This window comes from Colobus angolensis, unplaced genomic scaffold (genome assembly GCF_000951035.1).
Source record: "Colobus angolensis palliatus isolate OR3802 unplaced genomic scaffold, Cang.pa_1.0 Scaffold14, whole genome shotgun sequence".
NCBI classification, from domain to species: domain Eukaryota; kingdom Metazoa; phylum Chordata; class Mammalia; order Primates; family Cercopithecidae; genus Colobus; species Colobus angolensis.
Window position 1 is genome coordinate 15,827,110 of NW_012114488.1, and position 22,455 is coordinate 15,849,564.

Below are 22,455 nucleotides of genomic sequence, written 5' to 3' on the forward strand. Positions count from 1 at the left end.
TATCTTAGCCAACAGTTTTATTATGACATGCTCTGAGGTGTGTGACGCTTTCCAAGCCAGGAAGCTTTTCCTGGGATTTCTTCAAGTAGTCAGCATTCGGTGCAATCTTCAGCATTGCAGATTCCGAGAAAAATCGACTCTGGATCCTGTCACCCTCGAGAAACCTAACAGGGCTTCCTTAATTCCATATCGCCCTGGGTCTATGGAGCACTACATGAGCACCCAATGCTCTAAGGCTCTGCAGCCCTAGGCCTTGAACGGAGTGATTTCTCAGTGTTCTTCAATCTCTTTCTGATGGCACTTGTGCCTTGGAGGGGTCTAGAGAGAAAGAGTAGTAGACTTCTCTTTTATTGCAATTCAGGATGCGGGGCACGAGAGGATTCCCTCTCTCCTCCAAAGGAATAAGCTTTTGGCCTGCACACATCCCTGAGAAGCAAAGTGTCTTTGCCTTCGGTCAGATAGAGAGGACCGTTTTCTGCCCCACGACCCGGAAGCCAAAGGCCTTGGCTTTCATGAAGAACGGTCTAGGGAAACATGCAAATTTCCATGTCTGTCCCTCCCTCTGCCCCTGACAGCCGATCATCACCTGCAGCCCACACTGCCAAATGCATTGCCCCATGCTCGATCCTGCCCCATCTTCCTCATGAACATTCAGTAGAGTTTCCTAGAAAGCTGCTTGGTTGTGAGCACACTTTCCAATGAGAAGCATTCTGATCTATTCTGTTTCTCTAAGGTTTCAAGCGAAATATTTCCAAGAACTTACTATGTTTCTAGAATGGTAGAAGGCCGTTGCTTTAGTGTTGGTTTGTTGGTTGATTTTCTCACATCCTTCAGCCTACGCATAAGAAAATGGGTAGGGTCATAGTTCTCATAGACTCCTCTCTGTTTTTGTGAAAAATGACTTCACATGTTTCTCTCTTCTTAGAGATACTCAGGTTGATTTCTTCTGTTTTCCTTTCAGTACCGACTGAGCAAATGCCTGGGGTGCAAGGGTGCTACCACGGTAATGGACAGAGTTATCGGGGCACATACTTCACCACTGTCACAGGAAGAACCTGCCAAGCTTGGTTATCTATGACACCGCACTCGCATAGTCGGACCCCAGAATACTACCCAAATGCGTATGTCTTTTTTCTTTACCATAAGTTAACGAAGGGCCAGTAGAAATTTCTATTAGTAGTTTCATGCTTCCAGCTTCGTGTTCCGATCTGAAATTTTCTCAGATGAATTGTGCTTAGGAAAATGTCTGTGGAATATTTTTTTTGAGCAAAGTGCCTAAGAGATGACAAATGTTAATCTGGCTCTCCTTCCTCCTAGTTTAGATGAGTGGAAAGTTTTCTGGAGGTGAAGATATCACATTTAGAAAAAGTCAAGATGCCACCCATGAAACTCTTAGAGTAACCTTCCACAACACCCACTAAGGTTCTCTGCAGCCTTTTCTCATGGGAATTCTGTTAAACTAACCTGCAATTCCTGAAGTGAAGGTTCTGTTGGGCTTTTCTGTTTTGGCTTACAAGGAAAGTATATATGTATATCTATGGAGAGGTGAATCTATCTCTTTCTATATCTACGTCTTCTTCAATATGTAGAAACACTGTCAGTTCTCACCACCAGTGGTCTGAAGCGATACTGGTTGTTAGAAAGAGAATAGAAATGGCAGGAATGTAGATGAGAGTCAGCAAAGAGAGAGATGCTGGAATATAAAAGTGGTGGATAGATGCACAGAAGCCTAGGTCTGACCAACCCATGGCCAGTCTTTTGGCCATAAGTGACTAGCAAAGACATGGACAAATTGTTTCTACATGTTGGAAAACAGACAGTAGTGGACCAAAAGAATAGTGAGGGGGGAACAGTGAAATCACTTCCATAGATGCATTGGCTCTCTTTCTGGAGGCCCTTCATGCACTGAAGAGCAAGGTGATGGAGCCCAAATGGACTGTAGCCATCTTGCTGAATGCAGGAGAAAGATTGGAATTTGGGCCTACTCTCATAGCTAGGATTTTATAGGCCTACTGAGAATGAGAATGGATTTGTGGATGAAAGGAGCTCGAGGGGCGCACATAGTAGTCTCCTCGAATCTTTGGCTAAACATGATGCTGCATGTGCACAGAAAAAGGTTCCATAAGAAAGTAGAGAAAGAATATATCCTGAGGAACAGCAACTGCAATTGAACAGTGAGCTCAATGAAGAGGACAGAGCTCTCACAGCATTCTGGGCTATTAGAGTTCTGACTAGCTGGAGGAGAGACCTCACTGAACCTCTTGGGAATACAGTAGAGACTCCAAAAAGTCATACTTTAGGAGTAGAATTAGTAAATTCCTAGAACAAAGGCAGCTCCAGACAAACGCTAGCAAAGCTGAAAAGCAAGTCTCCGAGCATTAAAATGGTTTCCGAGTCAATTAACTGCCAGGAGAGGAAAACTCAATCCTGTTTACAGGTAAACAACAAAGTCAAGTGGCTCAGCTATGTGGTGTTCACAGTGTGAGTTCTAAATTTAAAACTTGACTACACATAGAGAAGCTTTTAGTGTGAATCATGACCAGGAGAAAAATCAGCCAATACAAATAGACCTAGAAATGACAGAAATGATTAGAATGGCAAAAAAGTTGACATATCAGTATGATAACTGAGTTTTAGGATTAAAGAAAGCTTGAATATGGAATGAAGCAGATATCATATCAAGAGACAGTAACAGTATAGAAGAACTAAATCAAATTAAAGAACTAGTATAAAAACAGTATGTCTTGAATGAAAAAATTACCGTATGGCCACCTGATCAAGTGAGATATTTCAGAAGTAAAAACTAACTGAAAAACAATTTTATACCACCTACAGAACCAGCTACACATACACACATGACACACACACACACATACACACATACCCACACATGCACAGGCTTAGAAACATGCACACACACACATACACACATGCACCTCCACAAATACTAAAAAGTAATGAAATCAACTGATCCTCACAGACATGTGGGAAAATATAAAAAGATTTCCTGCATGTGGGTAGGAAGTCACAGAAGGAGAGGAAGGAGAGATTGGAACAGAAACAAATACTGGAAGCAAGGATAGCTGAAAACTTTTCAAATATGAAGAATACTTAAAAATCACAGATTCAAGAAGTGAATGAATCAGATAGGGAGTTAAAAAAAAAACTATAATGCACTTTTGTACATCACAGTTCGATGGTCAGAAGGCAAAGATATGATAACAGGAAACATCTAATGAGAAACCAGAGGAAAAAGAGCTGTGTCTTGATAGAAGAACAGTGATGCAAATTGCTAATGTGTTCTCATCAGAAACACTGGAACCCAGATAACAGGGAATATCGTTAAAATGATAAACTAGAAAAAGAAGAAATCAACCAAGAATGCTATATCCAGCAATAAAATGCCTCGAAGATCATCCGTGTTGGATAAATGTGTATTGTGCACTGTCCCAAATAAAAAAAACCAAAAACTAATAATTTGGAATCAGCAGGCTCGTGTAACAGGAGATGTTACCCAATGAAAATTAGCTAGAAGAAGAATAGTACAAGAGGGGAGCTTTCTGCAGACCACGTAATGAAGAACCCAGCAAATGGCAAATGTAGATGTAAATGCAAAATATTTTATTGATCAAACTTCTGTATCTTTTTAAATGAGAGTTGACTACTTGAAGCAAGATGATAGCAATATATTTAACTTTAGCATATGTAGAGGTAAAAATTTGAACATATAGCATAAATCATGTAGGGAATAATTGGAAGTGTACCATTGTAAGTTTCTTACCTTATCCATGATGGTATATAATATTAATGAAAGGTTGAATTTGCAGGCCCAAAGGGATATTGTAAATCCTAAAGCAATCACAAAATGGTAAATTCTGAAGGATATTGTATAATAAGAATTTTCCATGTATCCAAAAGAGGGAAGCCAAGGAAGAAAAGAAGTCTTTCAAGTGCTCAAGCTCTGAGCCCATCCTGTTGCTCATTGAACCAGCTTCCTGGAATGGAGGGTCTGTGCTTAAGACTAGGTCACATGTGGAGTCTCTAGAGAGACAGTGTTGGATCCTCATGGCCCATAACACATTTCCCGTTTTCCCAGGCAACCACAGGTCATGAATGAGAGGATTCTGAGAGGTTGGAGCAATGTTCCTAGGAGGCATAAGGGGGAGTGAATGCTCTGAGATTTCCCCACCTGGGGTCCTCCAAGGCTGCCCGACCTCTTCAGACCTCATAGTCTACTCAGCTGCCTCCCTTTATGCCATAAGTCCCACTGTTCTTTCAACTCATCCCCTATTCCCTCAGTCCTGGAATTGCTGTGGCCAGCAGAGGATGGACTGAGGGCAGGAGAGGAAGTCATGACCAGGAACCCATCCTAGAGATACTGCATCCTTCCTGAAAGCTAGGTTTCCAGGGAAGCTTTGAGAAGTCTTGCAGAAACAAACCGACTTGATCCACCTGATACAGTATCGACAGACAGTAATACTCTTTTTGCAATGGTTTAACATGCTAAAGGTAGAGCCTTTTGGCTACATTTTGAGTACAGAGTGAGACCGCTGGCCTGGGAAGGATATCATCTTGGATGCCATTTTTTCTCTGGAGAACTATATGTTAGTTCCAACTCACACATCACTATATGAAGTCCTACACAGAGAGATATGGAGAGCTAGACAGATAGAGATACTTTTGTATGCAATACCAATTCCAGAATACACAGGTCATATTCCATACCAGTTTTTCCAGAGAGATGGCTTGGGCAGAAGGCAGAAGGAGGATACTGTGATCCCTTTTTGGTCACATGTATGTATTATCTCAGTGTTTCTAGGAAGCGTGTGCTACATTAGATTTTTTTTTCTTTAAAAAAGTGATTATCTATTAAGTCTGAGAAATGTGCAGAGAGGATTAGAGATTGAGAGCAATTTGTCCTTGTGGCAATTGTATGTTATCTCTATTGGGAATATTTCAAAGGCACCAGTTATGACCTTGTTGTAGCAAAATATGTAGTGTTCCTGCATATTGACCCATTTTTTTGTGATGTGTATTCTTTTGGAATTTCCAGTGGCTTGGTCAAGAACTACTGCCGAAACCCAGATCCTGTGGCAGCCCCTTGGTGTTATACGACGGATCCGAGTGTCAGGTGGGAGTACTGCAACCTGACACGATGCTCAGATGCAGAAGGGACTGCTGTCGTGCCTCCAAATATTTTTCCGGTTCCAAGCCCAGAGGCTTTTTTTGAACAAGGTAAGAAGCTGTGGCCAGACATTTATGTACTTGGATGCTGAGATGAAAAGCCAAGGAAACCCCCACTGATGCACAAGCCTTCAGTGCTACACTGGTTCTCATGTGTTGGTTCTGAGTCTGCCATGTGGGAGGAAGGCTTAGTGCGCTCTCTGGGGGAGCCAGAGGTGTGATTTTTGGTGCAACCTGTGTGAGCTGTGTCTTTAGGATGGGTGCAAACTATTCTGGGTGCTCGACTTCACTACTCCCCTCACTGTAAAAGGGACTATCTCAGTGTCCTAGACAAAATTCTTATTGTAATATGCTGTCAGATGTGTGTGTCTTTCCAAGCCAGTAAAGTTTCCCAGGCATTTCTTCAAGTAGACAGCGTTCAGTGCAATCATCAGCATTGTAGATTCTGAGAAATGTGGCTCTTGATCGTGTTATCCTTGAGAAACCTAACAGGGCTGCATTAATTCCATATCTCCCTGGGTCTATGGAGCAGTACGTGAGCTCCCAATGCTCTATCTTTCAGGTCCTTTTCAGTCCAAGGCAGGTTGTGCAGTTCTTAGCTTTGAAGGGAGTGATTTTTTAGTGTTCTTTTGCCTCTTTCTGATGGAACTTGTACCTGCGGGGGGTCTGAAGAGAAAGAGTAGTAGACTTTTGCTTTATTGCAATGCATTATGCTGGTCGTGAGAGGATCCCCTATCTTATCCAAGGTGATAAGCTTTTGGCCTCCACTCATCCCTGAGAAGTGAAGTGTTGTTGCCTGCAGTTTTAGCTGCAGGACTGTTGTCTGTCCCATCACCAGGAGTTTAATGCTTTTCTTTTTTGAGCAATGATCCAGGGACACATACAAGGTTCTTGTATGTGTCATTGCCTCCTCCCCAAAAAATCATTTTAATGCTTGGAGATCTGCTTTTCAGCTTTGCCAAATGCATCACCCTTTCTTCTCTGCTGTTCCATGTCCTCATGAACACTCTGTAGAGATCCCTAGAAATGAGCTTGCATGTTAGTGGAGTTTCCAATGAGAAGCAATCTAATATTTCTTTTCCACTAAGTTTTACGTGAAATATTTCTAAGAACTTACTACAGTTCCAGAATGGTAGGCATCTCTTGCTTTCATGTTTGTTTGTTTGTTTGTGTGTGTGTGTTTTCTCATGTCAATTTGCCTATTAATAAGGAATAGAGAATGGCTGTAAATCTCAGAGACTGCTTTCTGGTTTATGTCATAAACGACTTCATGTATTTTTCTGTTCTAGGAAATACTAGGCTTGATATCTTCTGTTTTAATTTCAGAACTGACTGAGGAAACCCCCGGGGCACAGGAGTGCTACTATCATTATGGACAGAGTTACCGAGGCACACACTCCACCACTGTTACAGGAAGAACTTGCCAAGCTTGGTCATCTATGACACCACACCAGCATAGTCGGACCCCAAAAAACTATCCAAATGCGTAGGTCTCTGTTCTTTACCATAAGCGAAGGAAGGGCCAATGGAATTTTCTGTTAGAAGAGTCATGCTGTAAGGTGACCGCTCAGGACTCAACTTGGCTCAGATGTAGAGGAACATTGCTTGTGAGCGAAAGTTCCTAGAGAAGACTTTTTATTTTATTTATTTATTTATTTTTGAGACAGAGTCTCGCTCTGTTGCCCAGGCTGGAGTGCTGTGGCACGATCTCGGCTCACTGTGAGCTCCACCTCCTGAGTTCACACCGTTCTCCTGCCTCAGCCTCTCTAGCAGCTGGGACTACAGGTGCCTGCCACCACACCCGGCTAATTTTTTGTAGTTTTAGTAGAGACAGGGTTTCACTGTTCTAGCTCGGATGATATCAATCTCCTGATCTCGTGATCCACCAGCCTTGACCTCCCAAAGTGCTGGTATTACAGGCATGAGCCACCACACCCAGCCGAGAAGACATTGTTTAAGCTGGCTCTCCTTCCTCCTAGTTTTATGGAAGCAGGAGGATATATGGAGGTGAGGCGATCTTATTAATAAAACAGTCAGGATGACAAATGACCACAGAGTTAGAGTACCCTTCTACAACATTGGCTGAGGGTTAATGCAACCTTTCACCTTGGAATTCTATCATTCTAAGATCTAGTCCCTGAAGTGAATGTTGTGTTGGCCTTTTGCATCTTGGGTCACAGGGAATTGATATGTGAACATCTATGGAGTGGCAAACTTTTTTCTAACCACATCTTTTTCAATGGGTACAAACACGCTTGGTCCTGAGCACCAGTGATCTGAAGGGATAGGGTTGCCTGGAGGAGAAGAACAAAGGCAGGAAAGCAGATGAGAGTCAGCAAAGGGGCGATGCTGAAAAGTAAAAGGGGCAAGTAGATGGACAGAAGCTGTGATCTGACCACTCTATGGCCAGTCTTTCGGCCATAAGTGACTACCAAAGACATGGCAAAACGGTTTCCACATGTTGAACAATAGATGCTAGAGGACTAAGAGTATTGCGAGAGGGAGAAAATGAGATCGACCCATCAATGCCTTGACTTTCTTCAAGGAGACCATTCCTGCACTGAAGAGCAAGGAGATGGAGCCCAAGCTGACTGTAGCCATGTTGCTGAATGGAGGAGAGTGATTGGACTTTGGGATTACTCAGTTACTTAGGATTTTCTAGCTGTGCTAAGAGTAAGAACGGATTTGTGGAGGAAAGGAGCTCCAGGCATAGAAGTCTCCTCAAGTGTTAGACTAAACATAAAGCAGCACTTCATAGGAGATTTTTCACAAGAAAATATGGCAAAAAAACATCTATTGAGGAACCACAACTACAAGGGAACAGTGAGCTTGATAAAGGCGACACAGCTCACATAGCACTCTGGAATATTGGAGTTTTGACCAGCCAGAGAGAAGAGACCTCACTGAAAACCTTGGGCATTCAGTGGAGACCTCAGAAAAGTCAGACTTTATGAGTAGAATTTGTATGTTCCTTGAATAAAGGTGGTTCCAGAAAAATCCTAGCAAAGTTGAAAAGCAAATCTCCAAACATTAAAATGGTGTCCTAGTCAATTAACTGCCCTCTAGAAGAAAACTCAACCATCTTTACAGGTGAACAACAACAAAGTTAAGTTGCTGAGCTATGCAATATCCACAGTGTGAGTCCTAAATTTATAACTTTACTACACATAAAAAAGCATTTAGTGTGAACCATAACCAGGAAAATAATCAGTCAATAAAAGCAGACCCAGGAATGATAGAAATGATTTAAATGGCATGAGAATTTGGCATATTGGTATGATAACTGCATTTCCGGATTTAAGAAGACATAAATATGGAACGTAACCGATATCATATCCAGGGAAAGTAAAAGGATAAAAGAGTCAAATCAAATTAAAGAACTATTAAAAGGTATATCTTAAATGAAATACTCACTGGGTGGTCTCCCCATCAGGTGAGTTGTTTCCAGAGAAAGAATTAACTGAAAAATAATCCAATAGAATCTACAGAAATAGCTGCACACATACACACACACACTGGTGCATGTGCACACACAGAGGAATACATAGCAATGCTCAATGTGTTTTACCCTAATAAGAGCTTTTGTGATATATGATTGAAAAACTGACACAACTAAAGAGAGAAATAGACAAGCCCACACTCTGAGTTAGAGATTTCCTTGATTCTCTCACTATGGTTATAAATCTTTCCCAAACACAACAGGCTAGAACAAATATACAAAAAATTAGACATAATATCTTTGTTCTTAATAAAAACATCGACCTATTTAACACTATACCAAACTACAGAATACATGTTAAAGTGTGCATGGAGCATTCACTGAGGTATACTGTACACATGGCCTTCCAGCAAGTCTCCATAGATTTGAAAGAATTAAAGTCATAGAGAGTGTGTCCCTGAACACAACAGAATAAAGTGAGATAAGAATAATGAAAAGTTTGCTGTCTTCTCAAATATTTGGGAGTCATATGGTGCATTTCAAAATACTCTTTGGGACAAAGAAGAAGTCACTAAGGAATTTAGAAAAGCTTTGAACTGAGTAAGAATATAACACAGTCTATCCAAACTTAGGAGATGCAGTGAATGTCTTTAGGCTTTTACATAACTTTAGATGTTCTTAGGGAAAAACAGAAACATGTACAAATCAAGATTTCAAACTGCAATTCTCCAAGTATAGTCTAGAGAAACCTGAAGACCTTTGAGTACCTTCAGAGATAGTCCATGAGGTTAAAAGACTTTGCTATGTCAAAAGTAAGATGCTATTGACCCTTTTTACTTTCATTTTCCAACAAAAGAAGAGTGGAGTTTTCCAGTGGTTACATAGTATGTAATGGCATCATGTCTCTGATGGCTAAGAAAATGGGCGATTGTTGACTTTGAGTGTTAAAAAATTCTCAGTGTTGGTTTCTCATACAATATTCATCTTGTGTTTTGAAAAAGAAAAGCTCTTTGGAATCCCCTATGAACAAAGACTTTGACAGTTGTTGATCTAAGACCACAGCTGAAATATCTAGATGAAAGAAAGAAAAGAAAGAAAGAAAAGAAAGAAAGAAAGAAAGAAAGAAAGAAAGAAAGAAAGAAAGAAAGAAAGAAAGGAAGGAAGGAAGGAAGGAAGGAAGGAAGGAAGGAAGGAAGAAAGAGGAAGGAAGGAAGGAAAGAAAGAAAGAAAGAGGAAAGGAAAGGAAAGAAAGAAAGGAAGGAAGGAAGGAAGGAAAGAAGGAAGGAAGGAAGGAAGGAAGGAAGAAGCAAATAAGAGTCAAGGAAAGCTGATGGAAAGAAGTAGTCCAAACCAATGATATTCAATGAACAAGAAAAGAGACCAACAAGGGAGTAAACCCATGAAACATAAAGTTGATTCTTTGAAAAGATCCATATGATTGACCACAGTCTGGCTAAACAAATGACAGACCAATGAGGGCATACAACTATTACCACCTGGAGTAACAGGGGAGAGGCGCCATTGGTATAGCATCTTCCAGGTCTGAAAGCTGAAAAGAAGATTTTGAGAACAGCTGTAGGTGAATAAATTCAGGAACATTAATCATGTGGACCAATTCCTGAGGAAGACAACAAATCAGCAAACCAGATGCTGAATAGATTGTGTAGTCCTATAGAGAGACATACAGAGAGGCTGACAGAGAAATATTTGTACGTGCATAAAACAGTGTACAAGACACACTTCAAAATCAATCTCAGTTAATCTGGAGGAACGTATTTCGCAGAAGGTGGAAGGAGGGTATTCTGATCCTCTCTTGTACACATTGATGTTTACTCTCAGTTTTCTTATAGAGCACAGACGACTTTGAATGTGTTACAATATGAGTGATAATTTGTCTTTGAGATGTTCACAGTTGTTTAGAAGTTGAGGACCATTTGTGCATACTATGGGACCTTTAGTGAAAATATTTCAAAGTCGCTTTTTTACACTTTGTTACAGCAAAACTTAGAGCATACTGGATGCCTCTGTATCTTCTCCCATCTCTGATGACCTGTATTGTTTTGTAATTTGCAGTGGCCTGACCAGGAACTACTGCAGGAATCCAGATGCTGAGATTCGCCCTTGGTGTTACACCATGGATCCCAGTGTCAGGTGGGAGTACTGCAACCTGACACAATGCCTGATGATAGAATCAAGTGTCCTTGCAACTCTCACAGTGGTCCCAGATCCAAACACAGAGGCTTCTTCTGAAGAAGGTAGGAAGTCTGTGGCCATACAACCACACCCTAGGACGTTGGGATGAAAAGAGTTGCAAAATATTAGTGATATAGAAGCCTTCTATACTCACACAATTCCAAGTAGAATGTGGACTCAGGGTCAGCCACTGGGAAGGAACACTCAGCGCCTTCTCTGGGAGAACCAGAGCTGTGATGTTTAACACCCTGTGAGAGGGTGGTGTCTTTAGGAAGGGTGCAGACCCTCTAGGGCACTGGACTTACCACTCCCCTTGTTATTCATCAGATCATTTTAGTATCATAGCCAGAAGGATATTCTAACATTTTGCCAAATTTGTGAAGACTTACCAAGCTCATGATAAGCCTTTCCTGATATTTCTTCAAGTAGGCAGTGTTCATCGTATCTTCGGCTTTGCAGTTTCGGAGGAATGTGGTTTTTGAGTCTGTCATCCTTGAGGTACCTAATAAGACTTTTCTTAGTTCCATATACTTCTGGGTCCAGGTAGAAGTACATAGCCAACAAATGCTCCATTGTTCTGGCCTACCTCCATCTTATGCAGGTCCTGCACAACTAGGCTTTGATGGGCGGGATCGCTCAGTGTTCTTGCCTCTCCTTCTCATGGAACATGTGTCTGTGTTGATCTTTGAAAAGAAGAGTAGCGGATGTCTACTTTGTTGCAATGCAGAATCCTGGGCCAAAGATACCCCCTCCCTCCAAGGGAATAAAATTTTGGCCAGTACCCCTCTCTGAGAGACAATGTATCTTTGCCTACAAGTTCTAGATGCAGGACTGCTTCCTGCCCCATCTTCAAGAAGCTGAAGGCTTTGGCTCTGGAGGATCAGCAGTCTAGGGAAATGTGTAATGGTTTCATGTTTGCCCCCACTGACAGTCAATCACCACCTACAGCCTGCACAGCATGATGCATAGCAGTCTGGTCTCCTGCCTTATTCTCAGGAACACCCAGAAGATGTCTATGCTAAAGAGCATGCACATGAGTGCAGTTTTGACTAACAGGCACTCTGATCTTTCCTTTGGTGCCCATGTTTTAAAGGAAATCTTTCTAAGAGCTCATTAAAGTTCTACAATGCTATGAATCTTTGGGTTTTATTGGTATGTCCATCTACCTGCTAGTACAGAACAGAGCATGGTAGTCTTTCTCAGAGACAATGGTCCTGTTTCAGTCACAGATTTCTTCTCTTGCTTCTGTGTTCTAGAAATTACTCAGCTTGATTCTTCCTCTTTGAATTTCAGCACCAACGGAGCAAAGTCCCGAGGTCCAGGACTGCTACCATGGTAATGGACAGAGTTATCGAGGCTCATTCTCCACCACTGTCACAGGAAGGACATGTCAGTCTTGGTCCTCTATGACACCACACTGGCATCAGAGGACAACAGAATATTATCCAAATGGGTACGTCCTTGAGTTTTCTTCAAAGAGAGACAGCAGCCCCCCTTACATTTCTCTTGAAAGGGCCATGCTTCCAACTAACTTCTTATGACAAATTTATCTCAGATCTGGAATACTGGGTAGAATGTCTCAGGCTTCTTTCTTCAGGCACAGTGTCTGAAAGAAGAGAAATGTCAGACCAGCTCTCTTTTCTCATAGTTGACTGAAGCAGGAAGATATTTGAAGGTGGTGAGGTCTCATGAATAGAAAGCTCAGGAGAACACATGGTCACGTGTTTAGAAATAGCACCATTTCACAATGCCCACTAACGATCAATGCAATAGTTCAACCAGGGATTTCTGTCATTCTAATCTCCAAGTCCTGAAGTGAAGGTTGTGTTAGCCATGTTCATCTTGGGCAACAAGTAAAGGATCTCTACGTCAACATCCAGATCTTCCTATCACTTTCTCTTCTAACCTGTACAAACACACTGGGTTCTGAGAACAAGGTATCTGAAGAGCTATGTGTTGCCAGCACATGAGGAGCAAAAGTAGGAAGGCAGCTGAGAGTCAGGAAGTCTAGAGATTCTGAAGAGTTACACATGCAGGATGATGGACAGAAACCCAGTTCTGACCATGTCAACGTTTCTGCCATGAAGGACTATCAAATACATGGGAAAAGTGTTTTCACAGGTGGGACAACAGACATGATAGGCCTGAGAGAATTGAGAAAGGGAATCAAAGGAGATCAACCATACCATGTCCCTGGCACCCTTCCTGGAGACCCTTGGAGGGCAAGTACATGGAGCCCGGCTAACCACAGCAGTCTTGCTTAACTGAGGAGAGAGACTGGAGTTTGTGATGCTTCAGGCATCTGGCATGTTCTAGGCTGGCTAAGAATGAGAAGGGATTTGTGGAGGAAAGGAGTTCCAAGAATATGCACAGAAGTCTTCTCAAGGCTTTGACTAAATACAAAGCTGTGTATGCACAGGGAGAGTTTTCACAAAGACAGAACAATGAAGAAAAGCTACCAGGGAAAGAACAACTGCAAAGGAACAGTGAGCTCAATGGAGATGCCAGAGCTCATGTAACACTGGAAGATATTTGAATTCTGACCACTCAGAGGAGAGACACCTCAATGAACATCTTGGGCATTCAGTAGAGGTCAAAGAAAGCCATACTTTGGGACTAAGATCTTCAGATTCCTAGAAACAAGGTGAGTCCAGAAACACTCCAGCAACTCTTCTTCCAAACCAGTCTAAAAGGATCCAAATGATTTCTAAGTAAATTAACTGCTTTCCAGAAGAAAGTAAACTCAACCCTCCTTAGAGGTAATACAACAACCCCATTGTATTAGGAATGAATACAAGTTGCTCAGTTATATGACATCCCCAGTGTGCAACTTCCGTTTAAAAATTTACTAGACCCAAAATAAGTTTTCACTGTGATCCATAACTGGGAGAAAAATCACTCAACACAAATAGACCCAGAAATAATAGGAATATGGCATTGGCAAGGACATTCAAAAGCACCTCTGAGAACTGTATTTCAGGAAAATGTCAGCAAGAGCTGACCATGAGATAAACGAATGCATAATATCAGAGAAAAAAGAATTGAAGAGCCAAATGGAAGTTTAAAAACTGAGAAAAGGTATACTGTAATGAGGAATTCACTGGATGGCCTTATCCTTATCACTTTAGACATTATGGTAGGAAAAGTGAATGAGAAAATAATTCAATTAAAGTTAGACAAACCACAAGACAGACACAAATACACATACACACAATGACTGAACCAATTAATCAACACAGCCTGAAGGACATCTAGGAAAACATCCACACATTTAATATATGTGTTAGGCAAGTCACAGAAGGAGAGGAAAAAGATGTTGTGACAGAAATTATACTTGAAGCTGTGATGGCTGACAAATTTCCAAACATACAGAAAATGAGAAACTCAGAGTCATGAAGCTCAATGACTCAGGTACAGATTTTTAAAGAGCAAAACTCTGATTTACTGGGGTACATCATAGTTAAATTGTCTGATTTCAAAGCTAAGAAAAAAAAAGAGGGGGTTCCTATGAACAAACATTTTGACAGTTGATCTAAGACCACAACTTGAATATCTAGGCAAGGAAAAGCAAATAAGACACAAGGAAAGAGGATGGATGGAAATAGTCCAAACCAATGACATTCAGTGAACAAGAAAATAGACCAAAAAGGGAGTAAATCCATGAAACAGAAAGTTGGTTCTTTGAAAAGATCCATGTGATTGACCATAGTCTGGCTAAACAGATGACAGACCAAGGAGGGAGTACAATCATCACCATCAAGAGTAACAGGGGAGAGGAGCCATTGCTATACCATGCTCCAAGTCTGAAAGCTGACAAGAAGATACCGAGAAAAACTGTATGAGAATAAATTCATGAATGTAGATCATGTGGATGGATTCCTTAGGTAAACAACAAATCAGCAAACCAGACACTGAATAGATTGTGTACTTCTACAGAAAGACACACAGATAGCCAGACAGAGAAATATTTGTATATGCATACAACAGTCTACAAGGCATACTTCAAAATCTGTCAGCTAACCCAAAGGAATGTATTTTGCAGAAGGCGGAAGGAGGGTATTCTGATCCTTTCTTGTACACGTTGATGCCCATTGATCAATGGGTATGTCTTTGAGTACGTCTCTCAGTTTTCTTATAGGGTATAGACAACTTTGGATGTGTTACAATAAGAATAATGATCTGTCTTTGAAATGTTCACAGTTGTTTAGAAGTTGAGGACCATTTGTGATTGTTATGGGACCTTTAGGGAGAATATTTTAAAGTCACTTTTTAACACTTTGTTACAACAAAATGTAAAGGATGCCTGGTGCCCTTGTATCTTCTCCCATCTCTGGTGACCTGTATTGTTTTATAATTTGCAGTGGCCTGACCAGGAACTACTGCAGGAATCCAGATGCTGAGATTCGCCCTTGGTGTTATACCATGGATCCCAGTGTCAGATGGGAGTACTGCAACCTGACACAATGTCCAGTGACAGAATCAAGTGTCCTTGCAACGTCCATGGCTGTTTCTGAACAAGGTAAGAAGTCTCTGGCCAGACAACCACACCCTTGGACATTGGGATGAAAAGAGTTGCAAAATCTTAGTGATATAGAAGCCTTCCATGCTGCAGGAGAATTTGAATGTGGACTCAGGGTCAGCCACTGGGAAGGAAGCCTCAGCGCCTTCTCTGGGGGAACCAGAGCTGTGATTTTTGGCACTCCGTGACAGGGTGGTGTCTTTAGGAAGTGTGCAGACCTTCTAGGGCACTGAACTTACCACTCCCCTGGTTATTCAACAGATCATTTCAGTGTCCTAGTGAAAATGAATATGCTAACATCCTGCCAAATTTGTGATGATTCACCAAGCTCATCATGAGCCTTTCCTGGTATTTCTTCAAGTAGGCAGTATTTATTGCAAACTTCAGCTTTGCAGTTTCAGAGGAATGTGGTTTTTGAGTCTGTCAACCTTGAGAAACCTAATATGAATATACTTAGTTCCATATCCTCCTGGGTCTAGGTAGCAGCACATAGCCAGCAAATGCTCCATCTCCCTGTCTACCTTCATCTTAGGCAGGCGCTGCACATCTAGGCTTTGATGGAAGGGATCTCTTAGTATTCTTGCCCCTCCTTCTCATGGAACACGTATCTATGTTGCTCTTTGTGAAGAAGAGTAGTGGATGTCTACTTTGTTGCAATGCAGGATCCTGGGCCCAAGATTTCCTGCCTTCCCTCCAAGGGAATAAAATTTTGGCCAGTACCCCTCTCTGAGAGACAATATGTCTTTGTCTACAAGTCCTAGATGCAGGACTGCTTCCTGCCCCATCTTCCAGCAGCTGAAGGCTTTGGCTTTGGAGGATCAGTGGTCTGGGTAAATGTGTGATGGTTTCATGTCTGCCCCCACTGACAGTCACCACGTACAAGCTACACAGCCCAATGCGTGGCACTCTGGTCTCCTGCCTTGTTCTCAGGAACACCCCGAGGAGATCTTTGCCAAAGAACATGCACGTGGGTACAATTTTGACTGATAGGCACTCTGATCTGTCCTTTGGTGCCCAGGTTTTAAAGAAAATCTTTCTAAAAACTCATTGAAGTTCCAGAATGCTATGGATCTTTGAGTTTTGTTATTGGCTTGTCCATCTGCCTCCTAATATAGAACAGAGCATGGTCGTCATTTTCAGAGATGACTGTCCTATTTCTGTCATAGATTTTTTTCTCATGCTTCTGTGTCCTGGAAATTACTCAGCTTGATTTCTCCTCTTTGAATTTCAGCACCAATGCAGCAAAGTCCCGGTGTCCAGGACTGCTACCATGGTGATGGACAGAGTTATCGAGGTTCATTCTCCACCACTGTCACAGGAAGGACATGTCAGTCTTGGTCCTCTATGACACCACACTGGCATCAGAGGACCACAGAATACTACCCAAAGGGGTACGTCTTTGAGTTTTCTCTGAAGAGAAACAACCGCCCACTTAAATTTCTCCTGGAAGAGACATGCTTCCAGCTAACTTCTTATGAACAAATTTCTCTCAGACCCAGAATGTTGGATGGAATGTCTCCGGCTTCTTGCTTTGGGCACAGGGTCTGAGAGGAGAGAAATGTCAGGCCAGCTCTTTTTTCTCATAGTTGACAGAAGCAGGAGGATACTTGGAGTTGGTGAGGTCTCATGAATAGAAAGCTCAGGAGAACACATGATCATGTGCTTAGAAATAACACCATTCTACAATGCCCACTAAAGACCAGTGCAATAGTTCAACCAGGGAATTCTGTCATTCTGTTCTCCAAGCCCTGGAGTCTAGGTTATGTTTGCCATGTTTGTCTTGGGTAACAAGTGAAGGACATCTATATTGACATTGAGATCTTCCAATCACTTTCTCCTCTAACCTGTACAAACACACTGGGTTGTGAGAACAAGGCATCTGAAAATCTATGTGTTGCCAGCACATGAGGAGCAAATGTAGGATGGCAGCTGAGAGTCAGGAAGTGTAGAGATGCTGAAGAGTTACACATTCAGGAAGATGGACAGAAACCCAGGTCTGGCTATGCCAGCCTTTCCTCCATGAAGGACTATCAAATACATGAGAAAACTATTTTCACAGGTTGGACAACAGATATGGTAGCCTTGAGAGAACTGCGAAAGGGAATCAAAGGAGATCAACTCCATCATTCACCTGTCTTCCTTCCTGGACACAGTGCTGGATTGCAGGACAAGCAGATGGAGCCCAGTTGACCACCGTAGTCTTGTTTGACTGAGGAGAGAGACTGGATTCTGTGATGCCCCAGGCAGCTGATATGTTCTAGGCTGGCTAAGAATGAGAAGGGGTTTGTGGTGGAAAGGAACTCCGGGAATACACACAGAAGTCTCCTCAAGTCTTTGGCTAAACACAAAGTTGCATATGCACAGGGAGAGTTTCCACAAAGAAAGAACAATAAAGAAAAGCTACTTGGGAAAGAACAACTGCAGGGGAACAGTGAGCTCAATGGAGATGACAGAGCTCACATAGCACTGGGGGATGTTTGAATTCTGACTACTCAGAGTACTACATTTTGGGCTTTCAGTAGAGACCAAAGAAAGCTGTACTTTGGGATTGGGATCATCTTATTCCTAGAATCAAGGTGACTCCAGAATCAAGGTGACTCCAGAAACACTCCAGCAATCCTTCTTCCAAGCCAGTCTAAAAGGTGACGTCTTCCAAGCCAGTCTAAAAGGATCCAAATGATCTCCAAGTAAATTAACTGCATTCCACAAGACAAAAACTCAACCCCTGCTTAGAGGGAAGGGACAAATACAAGTTGCTCAGTTGTATGGCCCATTGCATGCCTTGTATTTAAAAATTTAATAGAAACACAAGAAGCTTTCACTATGATACATAACTGGGAGAAAAATCACTCACCACAAACAGGCCCAGAGATGATAGAATTAGTGACATTGATGAGAACATTTAAAATGCACCTCTGAGAACTGTGTTTCAGGAAAATGTCAGCAAAAGCTGACCATGAGAGAAATAAAAGCAGAATAGCAAGAGAAAAGAAAAGAATTGAAAAGCCAAATGAAAATTAAAGAACTGAGAAAAGGTACACGTCTAATGAAGAACTCACTGGATGACCTTATCATCACTTTAGATATTACGGTAGGAAAGGTGACCTAGAAAATAATTCAATAGGAGCTAGACAGACCACAGGACAGACAGGCAGACCAACAGACAGGCACACAAACACACACACACACACACACACACACACACACACACAAAGACTGAACCCATTAATCAACAGAGCCTCAAGGGCATCTAGGAAAAATCCACACGTTTAATATATGTTTTAGGCAAGTCACAGAAGGAGAAGAAAAATATATTGTGACAGAAATTATACTTGAAGTGATGATAGCTCACAATATGCCAAATATCCAGAAAACAAGAAACTCATAGTCAAGAAGCTAAATGACTCAGGTATAGAATTTTAAAGAACAAAACTCTATGATTTACTGGGATACATCATAGTTAAATCGCCCCAATTCAAAGCTAAGAAGAAAAAAGCTTGGTTCCTATGAACAAAAGCTTTGACAGTTGTTGATCTAAGACCACAGCTTAATAAGACCCAGCTTACATATGTAGGCAAGGAAAAGCAAATAAGACACAAGAAAAGTGAATGGAAGGAAATAGTCCAAACCAATGACATTCAGTGGACAAGAAAATAGACCAACAAAGGAGTAAATCCATGAAATAGAAAGTTAGGTTCTTTGAAAAGATCCATATGATCAAAGTCTGCCTAAACAGATGACAGACCAAGGAGGGAGCATATCCATCACCATCAGGAGTAACAGGAGAGAGGCACAATTGCTTAGCATCCTCCAGGTCTGAAAGCTGAGAAGCAGATATTGAGACCAACTGTATGTAAATAAATTCAGGAATGTAGATCATGTGGATGGATTCCTTAGGTAAACAACAAATCAGCAAATCAAACACTGAATAGATCATGCAGTTTTATAGAGAGACATACAGAAAGCCTGAGAGAGAAACATTTGTATGTGCATAAAACAATCTACAAGACACACTTCAAAATCCCTCTTGGTTAATCCAGAGGAATGTGTTTGGCTGAAGGTGGAAGGAGGGTATTCTGATCCTTTCTTTTACACATTGATGTTTTCTCTCAGTTTTCTTATAAACTTTGAATGTGTTACAATAAGAATAATAATCTGTCTTTGAAATGTTCACAGTTGTTTAGAAGTTGAGGGCCATTTGTGAGTGTTTTGGGACTTTTAGTGAGAATATTTCAAATTCGCTTAACACTTTGTTACAACAAAACATAAAGGGTGCCAGGTGGCGTTGTTTCTTCTCTAATCTCTGGTGACCTGTATTGTTTTGGAATTTGCAGTGGCCTGACCAAGAACTACTGCAGGAATCCAGATGCTGAGATTCGCCCTTGGTGTTATACCATGGATCCCAGTGTCAGATGGGAGTACTGCAACCTGACACAATGTCTGGTGATGGAATCAAGTGTCCTCGCAACTCCCACAGTGGTCCCAGTTCCAAGCACAGAGGTTCCTTCTGAAGAAGGTAAGAAGTCTGCATCAGACAACCATACTCTCAGACACTGGGATAAAAAGAGTCGCAAAATCTTTGTGATGCAGAAGCCGTCCGTGCTGCACAGGAAGTCGAAGGTGAAGTCATGGACAGCCAATGGGTAGGAAGCTTCAGTGCCTTCTCTGGGGGAACCAGAGCTGCGATGTTGAGTGCCATGTGAGGGATGGTGTCTTTAAAAGGGGTATAGACCCTCTAGGGCACTGGACTTACCACTCCCCTGTTATCAATGAATCATATTACTGTCCCAGCCAAGATGGATATTCTAACATCCTGCCAAATTTGTAATGATTTACCAAGCTCCTAAGCCTGTCCAGCCCTTTCTTCAAATAGGCAGTGTTTATTGCAGTCTTCAGCTTTGCCATTTTGGAGGAATGCCATTTTTGAGGCTGCTGTTCTTGAGAAACTTAACATGACTTCATTAGATCCGTATTGTCCTGAGTCTTTGAAGCAATACATAGTCACCGAATTCTTTATTTCCTAAGCCTACCTTCATCTTGGACAGGCTGTGCACACCTAGGATTTGAGGGAAGGGATTTTTCAGTGTTCTCATCCCTCTTCCTCATGGAACATATATCTCCATTGTTTTTTGATAAGAAGAGTAGTGGATGTCAGCTTTGTTGTCATGAGGGATCCTGGGCCCAAGATTCTCTGTCTCCCCTCCTAGGCTATAAAATTTTGGCCTGTACTCCTCCTCCCTGAGAGGCAATGTGTGTTTACCTGCAGGTCCTAGATGCAAGATCTTTTTCTGCCCCATACCCCAGAATCTGAAGGCTTTTGCTTTGGAGGATCAGTGGTCTAGGAAAATGTGCAAGGGTTTCATGTACACCCACCACTGACAGTCAATCACCACCTACAGCCTGCACAGCCTGATGCATGACACCCTGATTTCCTGCCTTGTTCTCATGAACACCCAGAAGAGGTGTAAGCAAAAGACCATCACATGAGTGTAATTTTGAAGTATAGGCACTCTGATCTGTTTTTTGTTTGTTGCTTTTTTAGTTTTCCAGGGTTGAATTGAAATATTTATGACTACTTATTAAATTTATAGAATCCTATGAGTCGGCCGGGTGCGACTCATAGGATTCTATAAATTTAGTAAGTAGTCATAAATCCCAGCACTTTGGTAGGCCGAGACGGGTGGATCACAAGGTCAGGAGATCGAGACCATCCTGGCTAACATGGTGAAACCCCAACTCTACTAAAAAATACAAAAAAACTAGCCGGGCGAGGTGCTATAGTCCCAGCTACTCGGGAGGCTGAGGCAGGAGAATGGCATAAACCCGGGAGGCGGAGCTTGCAGTGAACTGAGATCCAGCCACTGCACTCCAGCCTGGGTGACAGAGCAAGACTCCATCTCAAAAAAAAAATTTTAAAAAAAGAATCCTATGAGTCTATTTGTATTATTTATTCTACATTTCAATTGGCATGCTACTATGGAAGAGTGTAAATTGTTAATCCTCAGATTATTCCACCTTGTGTGTCATAATTTTTTTTCACGTTTCTCTTTTCTAGGCAATGCTGAGCTTGATTTTCTCTTTTAATTTCAGCACCAACTGAAAACAGCCCTGGGGTCCAGGACTGCTACCAAGGTGATGGACAGAGTTATCGAGGCACATTCTCCACCACTATCACAGGAAGAACATGTCAGTCTTGGTTGTCTATGACACCACATTGGCATCAGAGGATCCCATTATGCTATCCAAATGCGTATGTCTATCATGTTAGCCATAAAAGGAACAATAGTCAACTAAAATTTCCCTTAGCTGGCCCATGCTACAAACTCACTTCCTAGGTCCCAATTTCTCATAGACTCAGAGTTTGTAGCAAAATGTCTCAGGAACCTTTTGAGCAAAGAGTCTGAATGAAGAGAAATTTTAGGATTGCTATATTTCATAACAGTTTGATGGAAGCAGCAGGGTATATGGAGGTGGTGAAGTCTCATTAATGTAAAGCTAAGGAGATCAAATGACCAAATGCTTAGACACAGTATCATTCCACAATGCCCACTAAATATCCATGCAGTCTTTCAACCATGCGATTCTATCATTCTATCCTCCATTCCCTGCCTGAAGTGAAGTTTGTGTTTGCCATTTTTGACATGGATCAGAAGTAACAAATTCAGGCTGTGTACAGTGGTTCAGGTCTGTAATCCTAGCACTTTGGGAGGCCAAGGTGGGCAGATCACCAGAGGTCAGGAGTTCGAGACCAGCCTGGCCAACATGGCAAAACCCCATCTCTACCAAAAATACAAAAATTAGCTGGTCATAGTTGTGGGTACCTACAATTCCAGCTACTTGGGAGGCTGAGGCAGGAGAATCACTTGAGCCTGGGATTCAGACTTTGCTGTGAGCCGAGAGCATGCCACTGCACTCCAACCTGGGTGACAGAGCAAGACTCAATCTTAAAAGAAGAAGAAGAAGAAGAAGAAGAAGAAGTAATTAGTGCATATATTTATATATGAGTACTAACCTGTGTGAACACACTGGGTTCTAAGCACCAGTTTTCTGAAGGGATATGGGTTGTCAGGAAGAGTAAAAGCAGGAATGCAGATGAAAGTCTGGAAGTAAACAGTTGCGG

At 41.8% G+C, this 22,455-nt stretch overlaps 1 protein-coding gene across 1 annotated transcript in view; it reads left to right on the plus strand.

The window, feature by feature from the left end:
* LPA (lipoprotein, Lp(a)) overlaps positions 1 to 22,455 on the plus strand; it is a 90,116-nt gene that overhangs the window by 19,672 nt on the left and 47,989 nt on the right. Inside the window, exons 5-13 of the mRNA XM_011935091.1 lie at positions 962 to 1,121; positions 5,054 to 5,235; positions 6,511 to 6,670; positions 10,697 to 10,878; positions 12,110 to 12,269; positions 15,178 to 15,335; positions 16,567 to 16,726; positions 19,670 to 19,851; positions 21,426 to 21,585. Coding sequence (XP_011790481.1) covers positions 962 to 1,121; positions 5,054 to 5,235; positions 6,511 to 6,670; positions 10,697 to 10,878; positions 12,110 to 12,269; positions 15,178 to 15,335; positions 16,567 to 16,726; positions 19,670 to 19,851; positions 21,426 to 21,585 — 1,504 coding nt within the window. The remainder of the gene's footprint in view (positions 1 to 961; positions 1,122 to 5,053; positions 5,236 to 6,510; positions 6,671 to 10,696; positions 10,879 to 12,109; positions 12,270 to 15,177; positions 15,336 to 16,566; positions 16,727 to 19,669; positions 19,852 to 21,425; positions 21,586 to 22,455) is intronic.